This window comes from Eumetopias jubatus, unplaced genomic scaffold (assembly GCF_037043125.1).
Source record: "Eumetopias jubatus isolate StellerSeaLion01/CBP00866 unplaced genomic scaffold, mEumJub1_p1.0 scaffold_11, whole genome shotgun sequence".
NCBI classification, from domain to species: Eukaryota; Metazoa; Chordata; class Mammalia; order Carnivora; family Otariidae; genus Eumetopias; species Eumetopias jubatus.
Window position 1 is genome coordinate 19584978 of NW_028274817.1, and position 15333 is coordinate 19600310.

The following is a 15333-nucleotide window of genomic DNA, read 5'->3' on the forward strand; positions in this document are numbered from 1 at the left end:
AAACACCTTGGCTCCCCCGCCCACCCCCGTATATTTATCATCACAACAGCCATCATCATGAAAAAGGCATGTTCTCGCAAGCAACTTCATACCATCAGCAAATGTCCCAGGCAAGAGGCATTTCTTAAATGCGTGTGTGGTTTAGAATGTTCGCTTTGTGGGTTATCTGTAGCAGATATTTTAATAACTTCAATGATCTTATTACAGAAGCAATTCATATTCATAACATAATTTAGCAAACACAAATACACAAAAAGAAGAAAATTAAAAAATTTTCCATAATTATACTGTTTGGATAAATATCTTTTTCTTTTTTTGAGGATTTAACTACCCCCCTCTCTATTTTACAAAAATCATACTGTGCAGAAAGCAGATCTGTGGTTTGAGAGGATAAGGAGGGGAGGGAGAGGTCAGAAAGGGCACAAGGACCCTTTCCGGGGTGATAGATATGTTCACCATCTTGGTTGCCCTGATGGTTTCATGGGTGTATACGTATGTTAAAACAAATCATACATTTTAAAAATGTGCAGTTTCTTTTAGGCCAATTACACCTAAACAGAACCATTTTTAAATTTTTAAAGTTAAAAAAAGTCATACTTCACAAACGGTGTTGATATCCGCTGGTCAAACTGAATACAGTATCATTGAGATTTTCTCACGCTGTGAGATATTTGTCAACTAACGCCATTCCTAATGGCTGCCGAGCAGCCCACGGCCCGCGGGTACCATGATGATTTCAACAGGCCCCCACCAATGAACTTAGGTTGGCTTCACTTTTTTTTTTTTTTTTTAGTCTTCGTGGTACATCCTTTTTTTTTTTTTAAGATTTTATTTACTTATTTGACAGAGAGACACACAGTGAGAGAGGGAATACGGGCAGGGGGAGTGGGAGAGGGAGAAGCAGGCTTCCCACTGAGCAGGGAGCCTGATGCGGGGCTCGATCCCAGGACCCCGGGATCACGACCTGAGCCGAAGACGTTTAACAACTGAGCCACCCAGGTGCCCCTTCATGGTACATCCTTAAGGCAAATATTCACATCCACAATTTTTTCCTTTGGATAGATTTCCAGAAGGGGAATCCTGGGGTAAAAGGTGTGCATCTTTTTAAGGCTTTCCTTTCTGTGGCACTTGTGAAATCCTGGGCTGGCCCTCCCCTGTTCCCAAGATGTTCTTGTGACTTCCTCCCCGCTGTCCCCCAGCCTGCCCCACGCCCTTTGACCATCCATCCGTCGGGCTGAGCTCAGGGAAGACAAGGTCCTTCTCCCCCAAGCTGAAGCCATACTTCTTTGGCTCTGTCCTCCTCAGCCGGCCAGGCCGGGGGCGCCAGCACCCCAGTTCGCTCCCCCACGGGCCACGCTCCCCTCGTTGGCAGCGGGGGGAGGGCGGGGGGGGGCGCCAGGGCTCCCACTGCCGGGCCTTGGAGGCCTGGGAAGGAGCCTGCCCAGGTTGGGGATGCGGCGGAGGGAGGAGTGGCGGGAGGGTGACCCCGCGGGAGGCGAGGGGCGGGCACAGGGCTGCAGGGGCTCTGGGCACTCAGGGCTCGGGCAACGGGAGCAGTCGGAGCCGGAGCCCCCAGCAGAACTTTCTGGGCCTGCGCCGCGACTGTGCGTCCGCGGACAGGCGTGCAGGATGTGCCGCGCTTCCTGTTTGCTCAGCCCCGGCCGCGAGCGCAGCTCACACACTAACCGCAGAGCCTTCAAAGGCAGCCAGCTAACCAGGGTGCTGGGCGGCCACCTCGCCTGGGCCTGGGAAAAGGCGGCAGGGCTGGAGAGGAGCCTCTAGTAAAGTACAGAGAGGTCCCCAACCCCGCCAGGACAGAAGGGAGCGAGTGTGTTCAGCGCTGCCCTCTGTCTCCTCTTCAGATGTGCCTCCTCCCCACCCCCGCTCTGGGGGTCCAGGGCTCCCCCATTTGGACTCGCCTTCCCCCAACTTTTCCCTCCCAGCACATTGCCCTGGCCCGAGTCCCTTGAGGTCAGGCCCCAGCTGGTTAATGGGCCCTAAACACCTTTTAAACAGGTTTCCCTTCCGGACCACACATCAACATTTTATAGGTCACTTCCCAGGTACACAGAGCCCTCAGCTAAAGAGGTGATCCAGATCAGTAGTGCAGTGAACAAGGCCACCTCAAACTCGATAATGGGCTGGTAGACAGGACCTAAGAGTAGCTCTGGGCAGAGCCTTGTGCTAAGCACTATGAAGAGATGCAAAATAAATAGTTGTCCAAGTCCCTTGCACCTGGGAGCTTACGTCTGGGCAGGGAGGCAAGCTTACATTTGCCCAGCATTGTTCTTTGCCAAGCACTACATTAATCCCAACACAACCCCCTTAGGTAAGCAGTTTAAATTGGGATTATTATCGCGAAGATGTGTCCAGTATAAATGTGGGATGGCAAAGCTTTGATTTAGCAGCAATATTGCTATTGTGTGTTTTGGGGTGCGAGGTGCCACAGATAAGTGAGATCCGTCTGAAGCCTCAGAGGGTAGACAATAGGGCTGCCAAAGACACAACGGTTATCATAGGCTGCATTCACACACAGCAGCCCCCACCTGCACCCCTAAGGAGATTCTAATTTGATAGAAGATCATGGATGGGATATTTGGGGCAGTTGGGACCCAGATATGTGTGAAAGTGTCCTTCACTCTCCGAATGGGTACAATCCTGGTTTGAGAGAGTAAGAGTTTGGGTATCGAAGGATATCTATATTTGGATAAACCTCCCAAATGATTCTTATTCTCACCTCTCCCAGCCACACACTCACATCCCGTGGAAAATAATACGCTGTGGCAGGCGGTGGGAATGAAGAGAAAGGGGAGGGCATCTGGAAGTCTGATCCCATGCACAGAAGCTGAATAGCTAGGGCTGTGTGTGTGTGTGTGTGTGTGTGTGTGTGTGTGTGTGATCTATAGGGGAGCTCCATCAACCTGAGGAGTACTCAACACCTGTAATATTTGGCTTAGAGGGTTGGGGTGGGGAAGCAAGTTGACTTTGAAGAGCTGTTATAGCGAGGAAGGGATGTATTCTGGTGGCCAGGAATGACGGGAAACAAATGGAAGGTTTGGGTTCCTTCCCAGGAAGACATTTTATATATATATATATATATATTTTTTTTTTTTTTTTGAGAAAGAGACAGAGAGTGAGTGGGAGGGGGAGGGGCAGAGGGAGGGAGAGAGAATCTTAAGCAGGCTTCACACCATTGTGGAGTCCCATGCAGGGCTCAACGCAGGGCTTGACGTGGGGCTTGATCTCACAACCCTGAGTTTGTGACCTGAGCAAATAGCAAGAGTCAGAGGTTTAACTGACAGAGCCACCCAGGTGCCCGGACACTTTCGATATTTAGATGATACTAGTTCAGCCCTGGTTTAAGTAGTAGAGCTTCCTGTCTCTGGAAACGTTCAAGCAGAGGCTACACAGTCGCTTGGAAACACTTGGGCACTTCTGAGGTGCAGTGCACTTTGGAAGGCCCAGCCCATTAGCAGATTTCATGGTGGTAGCCTTAGGCAGGGAGGATGAGAAGAAGAAAAGCCCGGGTAGGAGAAGGGCAGAGGAGGGCAAGAACCTGGGCAGGAAGCATCCATGCCTCGGGCGCACGGACAGTACCCGCAGGACGCTCAGCTCTAGGAGCACTGGGGAGTCCCTGGCAGCAGGGGCTGATGGGAGGGAAAGTCATCTCTGAATCTCTGAACCAGTGATAAGGTCTTGGTTTAAAAAAACAAAGAACACCTGCAGGCAGCTGTGGCAATGACCGCAAAGAGGCCGGGCTTTGGCGCTCAGATAAAAACACTCACTAGGCACTGCGGGGCCTTTCTGTGGAAGACTGGGAGCACCGGGCTCCTCCGCCTAGGGCTGTGTCCCAAGGTTACAAGGACAAAGGTCGCTGAGCAGTCTAGGGCACAAGTGTCTAGGGAAGAGGAAGGGCAGGAGACCCCTTCCAGAAATCGGGTCAGGTAGAACTGGATTCAAATCGCCATATATCACTTAGAGGCTGCGTGACCTTGGGCAAGTGACCTTGAGCAATGAGCTCTTGTGGAGACAGTGATAATGTGGGCCTCATTTGGGGAGAGAGAGAGAGAGAGAGAGAGAGAGAGAGAGTGTGTGTGTGTGTGTGTGTGTGTAAGTAACCAGAGTTACCCAGATGACATGTTAGACAGAATGCTGTCAATCCAGTGCACAGCTCATGCAAAATGCTTGGTACCTGGTGGGGGACTATATCTGTTCACTCCAGGCTCCACCCACAGTGTCTCCTCTTGCCTTGGCACCTGCTTCTACATCTCATCTGGACCCCGTCTGAATCTCCGCTACGTGACTCTGTCCCATATGCTGTGTGTCTCCACCTCGCCAAGGGCAGGGTCCCTCAGGCCAAGCTATTCTAGAACATAGACGGTGTGACAAGCGAGAGAATCTAGAACTACTCAGGACCCGCTGGGAGGGAAATTAACTTTTCAGCTTCACGGTCTTGCTATGGACCACTGGGGTTTTCTCAACCACCCATCCTACCCTACTTGAGCTGCTTGCTCAGTTCCTGTTTCACAAAGAAACAAGGAAGTGAGGAGGTGGGCCAGCCTGAGGGCAAGGGCAGGCTGGGCGTGGTCGGGGAGCACCTCCCACTTCCAGCTAAGAGAGCCTTGGAGGGCAGGGATGCACGCGGGGGAAACAGTTGCTACTGACTCTTTCATATTTCCAGATATTTTTTGGCACCAAAAGCGCCCAACCACTGCTTTGAGGAAGTGCGGGGTGAGTTGGTAAACTGCACTGCTGACGTGGTTTGGGGGGCTGAAGGCAGCCAGCTCCAGCCCTCCCGTGGCCCCAGCTCATGAAGCCCCCGAGCCAGCTGGCTGGCAAATGAGAGAGGACTGGCTTCGTTGTCGTTTTAAAAATGAACCATTTAGACTCTTTCTGTATATACGTAAGTAAGTATGTATGTATGATCTCACCCAGGCTCTTTCCTATTCCAAAAAGGATTTAAAGCATCAAAAAAATGTAGCTCAAGCCCATCATCCCCGCTGTTACCATGGCCCTGTGACCGGCAACTGGTCCCCCTGGGCTTCAGCTTGCTTCTTCGAGGCAGTAGGGAGTGACGGAAGAACACACTGAAAGCAAGAGAGGAGCCCACACAGTTGAATCAGGATGCTGGGCATTTAATCCCCGCTTTGGCCTCAACGGGCTGTGTGACCTTGGACCAGTCCCTCCTTTTTCTGGGCTGCTGTGGCATTTCCCCAATCTGTACATCAAAGGCATGAAACCCGTTTTTTCTTAGTTTTTGTTTTGTTTTGGTTTGGTTTGGTTTTGGTTTTGGTTTTGGTCATGGAGCTCCTAGTCCAGGCTGGCTATGGGATTTGTGGGACCTGGTACAAAGTGAAAAGGCAGGGCCCCTTGTTCAAACATTTTAAAAAATTTCAAGATGGTGACAGCGGAGCTCTTATTTTTTTAAAGATTTTATTTATGAGAGAGAGAGAGAGCGCGCGCCCACAAGTAGGGGGTAGGGGCAGAGGCAGAGGGAGCTGCAGACTCCCCACTGAGCCGGGAGCCCAGGGCCCCGGGATCATGACCTGAGCCAAAGGCAGACACTTAATCGACTGAGCCACCCAGGCACCCCTGTACAGGGCTCTTCTAAGCACCAGGCTCTCCGTGACTACACAGGCCCATCACCCACAAGTTGGCCTTGCAACTACTTCTGATACAATTTTATGGGAAGCCCATGCAGGCTGCTTTTGGCTGGAGCTCTGCTTTTCGTGGCAGTCCCTGTGGCATTTCTAAGGAACCTCGGGCTCTTAGGAAGCACAGCTGGAAAAACACAAATTAGATACTTGGTCAAAAGCCTGTGTAGTTTCGATGATGTATATATAAAATTTGGATCCCCCGTTTTTTCCTTACCTACCTCCAAAGGTGAGGCAAGAGTTGAACTCGTGCTGAGTGGATAATAGCATTATCATCTCCTGTCTGTGTGGCTTCCTGGCTCACAGAGTGCTGTCACATCCGGATCTTAGGAGCCTTTCACTGTCACCTCATGGGTAAGGTGGTATATGTAGTTTACAGAAGAGGTAACTGAAGACCAGAGAGGTGAAGTGACTTGCCTATAGACACAAGCTGGCCCAGCTGGAACTGGAACCCTAGAATCCGAACTCCTGGGAAAAGAGGCTTTTCCAAGGGGGCATTTATTTATCTTCAGTTCCTAATGACGTCTCAAGTGCTCCCGCGTGGGTTCGCCTTGCTGTGTATGCTTGAATGTTGCCCTGCCTGGTGCAGAGTGGAACCCTTCAAGAGGGCTGCTCAGTGTGCTGATGATCTGGGCCCCAAGGAGGGAGGACCTGAGGTGGCAGCCCCCCATCCCCCCTGCAGCCATGCTCTCAACCCCACCCCGTGCTGGTGGATTGGAAGAGGTAGTTAAGGGAAGCGATGAGGCAGAGCCCTGGGTCTTGCTCTGAAGGAGGAAAGGGGAGCACGTGAGCTGCCCTGGGCTGAGAGGCCTGTGAGCAGGTCCTGGTCAGGTTATGGCCTGGCACAAGCATCAGGGATCAAAGGGAAAGACCTGGGTGGGCAGGCCCTGGGGAAGCAGGATGGTGTGGAGAACGGTCAGGTCTGAGTCCCAACTCAACCAGTTGTGTGATCCTGGCTGAGCCTCAGTTTTCTGAGGTATGTGAGAGCCGTACCACCTGCCCTTTTCTGGGAGAGCGGGTTCTGGAATCATCAGACTGGTTTGAGTCCCACTTTTATCATTTCCTTGAGGAGTGACCTTGAGCGAGTTGGCTAATCTCTATGAGCCTCACTCATTTTCCTCACTTGCAAAACGGGAACAGTAAAAGTACCTTCTCAGAGGTTGTGGAGATTAAGTGGGAAAATGCAATAATGTATTGTACACTTAACAATGTATGAGAGGGTAGATCTCATGTTTACCGTTCTTATCACAATAAAATAAAAAATATTTTTAAAGTGCATATAAAGCACAGTGCCTCAAATATATGAAACACTCAGTGAATGGTAGTGGTGGTGATGATGATGATGATGATGATGATGGTGATAACTTTAATTTTATTATTAGTAGCTGTCTTTGTGGGGTGACCAGGTGAAAGAGTAAATGAATCAGCAAGTTGAAGCCCATTGTTGGGTGCCATAGGCTCGCAGTGAGGATGGCTCAGAGCAGGGGCCTTTGGATACAAGCCTCAGTGGTGATAACTGTCACAGGTCACCCTCACTCAGCCAACCAGGTCTGGTGGTCCCACGCGGGGGGGTGGGGTGGGACTCTGCCTGGCGCCTCTCCCCAGCACTCTGCCTCAGAGGCTTAGTTCCCTCCTCTCCCTGACCCTGCTCAGCAGAGCACAGGTGCTGCTTCCAACTTTCCTGGACTACATTCGACAAGTCCCACGGCATGGGGCTCCCCTCCATGCTCTCCAGAAGGCTGTGACCTTCAGCACGGGTGCTGGTTGGCTGGGCGTGGCATGCACGCGAATACGTGAATGTTCACACACGTACACGCACGCATGCTCACATGCCCATTCTCAAGCACATGTGCTCCCCAACCGAGCTTCTGGGAGCCTCACATCCCTCCCCCCATCTCACCCCCTCCCCTCCCTCCCCCACCACAAAAGCCACAGGTAACAGCAGTCCCCGGCAACAAAGAAGACACAATGCAAAACCCAGAGGCAGGCTTCGTTGCCATGCTGTTTTAAGCATCTAGCAGGATGTGAGCCCAGGTGGCTAACGGCAGGGCTGACCAAAGAAAGCTCCCTCCCTCCCCTCCGCCCTGCCCCCAACAGCGGGCTCAGTGAACTTGGAAGGGGCTGGGAAGTACCCTAAGGGATTTCACATGGGGCCAAAGGGCAAAATAGCTGGACTGCCGGCCCATTCTGGCCCTGCCATGTCCCAACCGAACACTGTGTGTTCTTGGAGAGGTACCCCCGGTCTGGAGCTCAGTTTTCCTATCTGTAAAATGGGGAAAGCAGAGTCACACAAGTTAAACCAGCCCACATAGGTTCAAGCCCATCTGAAGATGCTGGAGGATTTGACAGCATTGTCACTGTAGCTGCATTTTGGAGAGTTAAAAGGGCTACCCACGCGCTGGGAAGTCTGGGATGGTGATTGGGCACTGCTGCTGAGGTTGTTCCCAACTTTGGGTAGGGTCATATTCCAGAATGCTCCCCACATTCCCTCCTCCTCCACGGCCAGATTCCTATGGCTGAACTCCCTGTCCTGTCCATTGGTTTGGAACCCACCCAGGGTTTAGAGGTGATGAGCTCACATGGCGGGCAGGCTGGCATACGTGCCCCTTTCTGGCTGGCCCTCCTGGTTGCAGAAGCCTCGGCCACCTTCCCTTCCTCTCCCTCCACAGGCTCAGCAGGGAACCTAGAGGCAGCCCTTGTTCCTTCAGCCTGTGGGTTGCAGCCAGGAGGGCATTGTAGGGCCAGGGGCAGGTTGCTGTGGTCAGAAGCAGCTTCGAGGGTGTGGAAAGACCAAGTCAGGAGCCCGAGGGGATGGGAAGAGCTCTGACTACATCCAGCAGGTGGCGATAGGGTGGGGCTCTCCCGGGCGGGGGGGGGGGGGGGGGAAGGAGGGGGCATGGCGCTCCCGGGGGTAGGGTACCGCCTCATATCGGTCGTGGGGGGTGGGGCAGTGGTAGGAGGCTCTGCCAGCTAACAGGTTGGGCCTACTGGGCTCACAGGAGGAAAGGGACTAGCTGTTTAGGGGTTGCGAGCCCAGGGTGCGGTGTACAGGCCCAGAGGGGGCCAGCCTGGGGCCAAGAAGCCCTGTGTCCCTGGGGCTTAGTCCTGGAGAAGGAAGGTGAGGGCAATGGTCTCTGGGCAATGGGCTGGCAGGGGCTCTGGGGGTGCAGGTGGTGCAGGGTGAGGGGAGCTGAGCTCAAGGGTTGGCCGGGGAGTCTGAGCGTCTAGACACTCCAGCCGAGGACGGTAAGAGAGGAGACTGCCAACAGAGAGGCCAAGGAGGCCGTGTGCGGCGCCCTTGCGGGCAGAGGCTCGGTGTGCTCCCACAGCCACTTGAACTCCTCCAGCAGCTGGCGCTGCGACAGCTCCGGGCCCACCTTCTCTCGGATGGTCTGGTGATAGTGGTTCAGGTGCTGGAGCTGCCAAGGGAAGGAGGGGTTGAGGGCCTCCCCCCGCCAAACTGCTGCAAGGTGAGGTCTTGGTGCCAGCCAGTCCCCGGTGATGGTACTCTGGCTGCCCACCCTGGCACAGGGGCCCACAGGTACCCCACAGATACCCACAGCTCCCCGGCCATCATCAGGCCACAAGCATATGCCCTGGGGGCTTTTCAGAGGCAGCTCACCTCAGTGGCCGTTTAGTGTCACAGCGACACTTTCGTGGGGTGCATGGGGGACGGGAGCGGAATGAAAGTTGGGCAAGCATCATTATCCCCATTTTACAGAAGAAGGGACTGAGGCTTATATTAGGACTTGAGGTGGCAGAGTCCAGAGACTCAGACTCCCCAGGAATTCACTACCTGGGGTTGGGCAGGTTGGTCTGACCAGAGAGTTCTAGAAGCTTTGCAGTCTCTGGTGAGGTCAGGGAGGGATGCCTTGGTGTGTGCCTACAAGCCAACAGCGTGGACCGTCCCGGGGGAGCGGAAGTGGCAGAGGGTCTTGGGGTAGGGGGAGCAGAGGCGAGAAAGGCCCAGGGTTGGGAAGAAGGCAGTCAGTGGTTCACGGGCCGAAAGATGGACGGTGCTGAGGGTCACTTACGTGCTCTGGAGACAGCAGGCTGACATCAATGAGGTTCCGGTCATAGGGCACCAAGGACACCACTTCAAAGGTCAGGTAGGACCCTGGGTACTGGAATGCCACAGGAAAGGCGGGAAAGCAGGAGAATGAGTGAGGAGAAGGGGCCTGGCTGAAGGGAGGGAGGCAGTGCTCCACTCAGAAGCCACAGGCACAGGGAATTGGCCCTTGTCAAGGCCGAGACTCAAGGTAGGCTGAATGTCCTACAGTCCCCTGGTCCACCCCCACACCCCGGTCTGCCACTCAGCACCTCACCTTTGGTGCTTATTAGGTCTGTATTTCTCAAAGTGTGTGCATCTATAGCACCACGGGGGCCTTGTTAAATATGTAAATTCCCGGGGCCACCCTCCAGACCACTGGAGTGAGAACTTTTAGCACAGGGCTGGGAACACACATTTTAATATTTTTAAGATAAGTTATTAGGTTTTTATATCTATCTATCATCTATCTAATCTATATCTTTATATGTCTCTATCAAATCTCTTTGTATCTCTCGATTGACCTACCCATAGAAATAAGTATAAAGAAGACAAAATAGTCCATAATTCCTGTTTCCCAGGGATCCCTTGCATGGGTGTGCTTAGAAAATTCAAACTACAAAAAGATACACAATAAAAGTGGAAAGTCTCCTCCCTGCCCAGGTTCCTTCCTGAAAACATTTAAGACATATACAGTAATTAATCCACTAATTAATTATTCTAATCCACACAAAATGGATCCTACCACATGCTTTTCTGCACCTCTCTCCACCCTGTTAATAGTAAATGTAGGAGAGCGCTGCATATTAGCACAAGGATATCTACCTCACTCTTTTTTAAGGGCTGTGTAATGGTCCATAGTATGCATGATGATTTATTTAATCAGTGGGATACGTAGGCTGTTTCCACTTCTTTTTTTACTACGACTATTGATGTTACAATACACATCAATGTATAAAACATCTTGGTGACCTTTTGGGACTAGATCCAGAAGGCACATATCTGGCAGAGGGATTGCTGAGACAAAAGGTATAGGCATTTTATTTTATGTTATTTTTATTTTATTTTATAAAGATTTTATTTATTTATTTGAGAGAGTGTGTGAGTGAGAGAGAGAGAGAAGGAGCAAGGGGAGGGGCAGAGGGAGAAGGAGAAGCAGACTCCCCACTGAGCAGGGAGCCCAGATGTGGGGCTTGTGGCTCGATCCCCAGACTCCAGGATCATGACCTGAGCGGAAAGCAGATGCTTAACCAACTGAGCCACCCAGGCGCTCCAAGGCATTTTAAATAGATATTTTGATAGCTATTGTCAAACTGCCCTCTAGAAAGATCGTATCAATTCGTGCTTCCTCCAACGGTGTGTGAGAGGGCCCATTTCCTCATAGCTTCACCAGTACTGGGTATCATTAAAATCTCTCATTGTTTGCCAATCAGATCGGTGAAACATGGTAATCTATTGTTTTGATTTGTGTTTCTTTAAGAATAAAGTTGAGCATCTTTGCATGCTTATGGATCATTTGTGTTGATCTTAGAGAGTTGCCTCTTCATGTCCTTTGCCTGTTTTTTTCTGTTTTCCCTATTTTTGTCATATTGATTTGTAAAAAGCTCATGGGGCCAAAGAAGGAAATGCGTGCTTTCCCTAGTGTATGTGCTCTATTTGTCATACATCTTTTGACTTTGTTTATGGTATTGTTTCCATACAGACAGGTTTTTTTTTTAAGATTTTACTTATTTGAGAGAGAGAGAGCGAGAGAGAGAGAGAGAGAGAGAGCACAAGAGCATGAGCAGGGGGAGGGGCAGGGGAGAAACAGACTCCCCGCTGAGCAGGGAGCCTGAGGCTGGGCTTGATCCCAGGACCCTGGGACCATGACCTGAGCTGAAGGCAGACACTTAACTGACTGAGCCACCCAGGCATCCCTCCATATAGACAGTTTTACATTTAATTTATCAATCTTTATCTTCACGGCTTCTGGGTCTTGCATAGAAAGGCCCATTTCCATCCTGGGATTATAAATGAATTTATATAGATTTTCTTCCAAATCTTTTATGGTTTTACCTTTAAATCTTGATCCATTCAGAATTTTACTTTGAAGTAACAGTAAGGTTCTTCACTTTAATAGCCCCCCAAATGATTAGCCATTTGCCCCCCATTTATTAAATCTCTCTTATCTTTACTCTTTTGAAATACCAGCTTTATTATAAATTAAATTCCCATTTTGTTTATAGAAATTAGAGGGGCGCCTGGGTGGCTCAGTCGGTTAAGCACTGGACTCTTGATTTGGGCTCAGGTCATGATCTCAGGGTTGTGAGATTGAGCCCCATGTCAGGTTCCACCCACAGCATGGAGCCTGCTTAAGATTCTCTCTCTCTCTCCCCCTCTGCCCCACCCCCCCAAGAAAATAATAAATTAGAGGGTGTATTTCTGGATTAGCTGTTCTATTCCACTGTTACATCTATCTCTCCCATTTCTGGTGCCATACTGTTTCATTACAGTAGCTTCATCGTATGTGCTAATATCTGAAAAGGCTAGTTTCCCTTATTGCTCTTCTTTTCCAGAATTTTCCTAGCTACCTAGCTATTTTTGCCTGTTTATTTCTACAAACTTTACTATCATTTTGTGAAGTTACAAAAGCAACCAGTTAGCACTGAAATTGAGGTTGTCTTGAATTTATAGATAAATTTCCAGAGAAATGACATCTCCATAATATTGAGGCTTCTTTGCAGAGAGCACCATTTACCTAAATCTTTTTTATGTCCCTCAGTAGAGATTTTCTCCATATAAGTCTTTTTAAGTTTTTAGGTAGGTATTTTATCCTGTTGGTTGCTATTATAGGGAATCTTCGTATCTAGTAAGCTCCCCTGGTGATTATTATGGGCATCGAAGACCAGTGATTTAGAGCAGGGATACTGATTCATTTGGTCTAGAGTGGGACCTGGGCATTGGCATTAAAACCAAAAAGCTCTTCTGATGATGCTGATACTCTAATGTGCAAACAGGCTCGAGAAACTCTGAGTTATGGAATTTTTCTGGAGCAGAGGAAAACTCCAAATCAATTCATGTCTGCCTATTAAACGCCCTTCTCCTTGGACCTTCCTTTTTTTTAATTTTTATTTTTTTAAAGATTTTATTTATTTATTTGACAGAGAGAGACACAGTGAGAGAAGGAACACAAGCAGGGAGAGTGGGAGAGGGAGAAGCAGGCTTCCCACCGAGCAAGGAGCCCAACACGGGGCTCGATCCCAGGACCCTGGGATCATGACCTGAGCCGAAGGCAGACGCCCAACGACTGAGCCACCCAGGCGCCCTCCTTGGACCTTCCTTATACCCCATACAGCCCAAAGTCACTGCCATGCTGTCTACAGTTCTCGCCTGTCCCAGCAGCACTTTACCTTGGTCTTTGCTTCTACCACAAGGGCCACATCTTCAAGACGTATCCCGAATTCTCCATCCTGATAGTAACCAGGTTCTAGGAGACACAGAGATGCTGGTGGTATTAAGCAGGAGGAGGACCCAAGGCCATGTTTCCTGTACCAATCGAGGAGTGGCTGGAGGCCCAGCTGCCTGGCTGCCCCAGGCTCGGGCAGACCCACCACTGACCATGGGGGAGGCCAGGCCTTGTGGCCCAGCAGGGAAGACATAAAGGCTCACTTGGATCCTGGAGGCACTCCCATCTCCTGGTGTACTACTATCCTGTTACCCCAGCGTTTGACTGGAGACTCCAGAGTTTGGATGTACAGCCAGGAACCAACTCCCAAGGGCAAAATGAAGGTTTGAGCTGAAGGGTTTTAGGATTAGGGTGGGACAATGCATTTGGGGCTGGGAGTGCTGGAGCCCAGGGGGCCTGTGCCTGGCATGCTCCCTAGACTGTAGTCCCAGGCTGGTCTTAGGGTGGGGAGGGGGGTAGAAGAGTCCAAGAGCCATACCGATGGAAGTGAACATGCCCTTGGCCATGGGGATGTTGCCAGACTGGAATCCAACTGGCCCTGGAAAAGGAGATGTAGGCATGGTGTCAACTCTCCCATACTCACCAGCTTGGAAACTAGCAGGCTCTGGGGAGGGGCAGGTAACTGGGGGAACCCTGGGGCATCTCTAGCAGCACTTGTCCACCACCTCATTGTCTACCTGGGGCTGGTATGGAGACCAGATTGGCTCTGCTTTTTATTACTCTGATGTCTATGCCAGCCAACCGCTAGGCCTTGACCTGCCACTCCTCTCTGAGGCCCTACCCGGTGCCAAGCAGGCAGCAGGAAGGGCCAATTGCTACCATTTCTCACTTACCTTGTGGAGCATCACCTCCCACCAGCTGGGTAACCCTGGGTGGGTCACTGCATCTCTGCGGGTCTTAGTCATTTCCATACCTGTGAAATGCTCTACCTCCTTCATAAGAGGGGGGACCCCAGGGAAGTGTAGAAGAGACACCTACACTCGTGCACACACAGGAAGTTGCCAATGCCATGGCCTGTCCCGTGACCATAATTGAGCCCAACATCCCACAAGGCTCTGCGGGCAAAGATCTCCATCATTCGCCCTGGAAGAGAGATGGGCCTAATCAGTCGGCTGGACCCCAGACTGTCTGCTTTGCCCCTTCCTGCTCTCTTATCCCTGCGCCAACTACCAAGATGGTACGTGTGGAGAGTCGCTCCTGAGAGGCAGGTCAGCATGCGCTTTTTCCAGCACATCCTATGTCGTACCTACATTACCCGCACTGATGGCCCTACTGTAGTTTCTCCCCATCTATCAAGATATCTGCTTCCCCCAGAAATCCTCCCATGACTGCTATAACCCACAGTGACCTCCCCCTCCCCAATGAGCTATAGTATTAGATTAAGAGGCAGGTGGCCTGGGTTCAAGGCTTGGCTCTCCCAGTGACCCCTCTGTGTGACCTTGGACAAGTTGCTTTCACTCCCTGGGCTGCTTTTTCTCATCTATATGATGGATGGGATGATGATACAATCCCTGCCCCACTAGCCTCCCAGGGTGGCTGTCTGGGTCCAGTGAAATCAGGGCCTGAGTCTCTGGGTCCAGCCTGGTTTCCAAAACCCACCTGATGTATTAGCAGGAAAGATGAGTCTGGACAGATCGATATTTCCTATCAACACGCGGGTATATGCCTCCTGATGGGAAGAGGGAGAGGTAACATGCTGCGTAAGAGGAGGATCTTGGGAGTTTCCAGCTCCCAGGCATACAGGGGGGCTGTGCTGGGGGGAAGGTGCATGGTCATGTGTAGTCATCCAGGTTCTGGAAAATGGTCAGAGGCAGCTGAGGGGTACCTGTTGAAAGCTGGAGCTTGGTCCATGTGGTTCTCTTTGGCTGGTCCACAAGGGATGCTTATATACGGTGGTGGGCTGAGGCTTGACAGTAGGGAGTTGGGAGGCAAACTCCCTGAGCTAGAATCCTGACTTGGCCACTCACAAACTCTGAGACCTTGGGCAGGCAACTTTAACCGCTCTGTGCCTCAGTTTCCTCATTTGTAATGGAATGCTCACAGTACCAGCTCATAAGGCTGTTGGGAGAAGTAGGTAGACTCACGCACATAAGGTGCTTCAAACAGAGTAAATGTTCAAATAGAGGTCGGTGCCCTTATTACTGTTATGATCATCCTTCAGTTTTCTTAAGGCCTTATGTTTGGGT

The 15333-nt window shown here is 51.0% G+C and overlaps 1 protein-coding gene across 1 annotated transcript in view; it reads right to left on the reverse strand.

Annotated features, from left to right (window-relative positions):
• Nucleotides 1-8591: 8591 nt before the first annotated feature.
• Nucleotides 8592-15333, reverse strand: part of XPNPEP2 (X-prolyl aminopeptidase 2) — a 30058-nt gene continuing 23316 nt past the window's right edge. The window contains exons 16-21 of the mRNA XM_088028526.1: nucleotides 14747-14816; nucleotides 14126-14230; nucleotides 13626-13685; nucleotides 13092-13168; nucleotides 9689-9778; nucleotides 8592-9073 (exon numbers count right to left, since the gene is read on the reverse strand). Coding sequence (XP_087884652.1) covers nucleotides 8879-9073; nucleotides 9689-9778; nucleotides 13092-13168; nucleotides 13626-13685; nucleotides 14126-14230; nucleotides 14747-14816 — 597 coding nt within the window. The 3' untranslated portion in view covers nucleotides 8592-8878. The remainder of the gene's footprint in view (nucleotides 9074-9688; nucleotides 9779-13091; nucleotides 13169-13625; nucleotides 13686-14125; nucleotides 14231-14746; nucleotides 14817-15333) is intronic.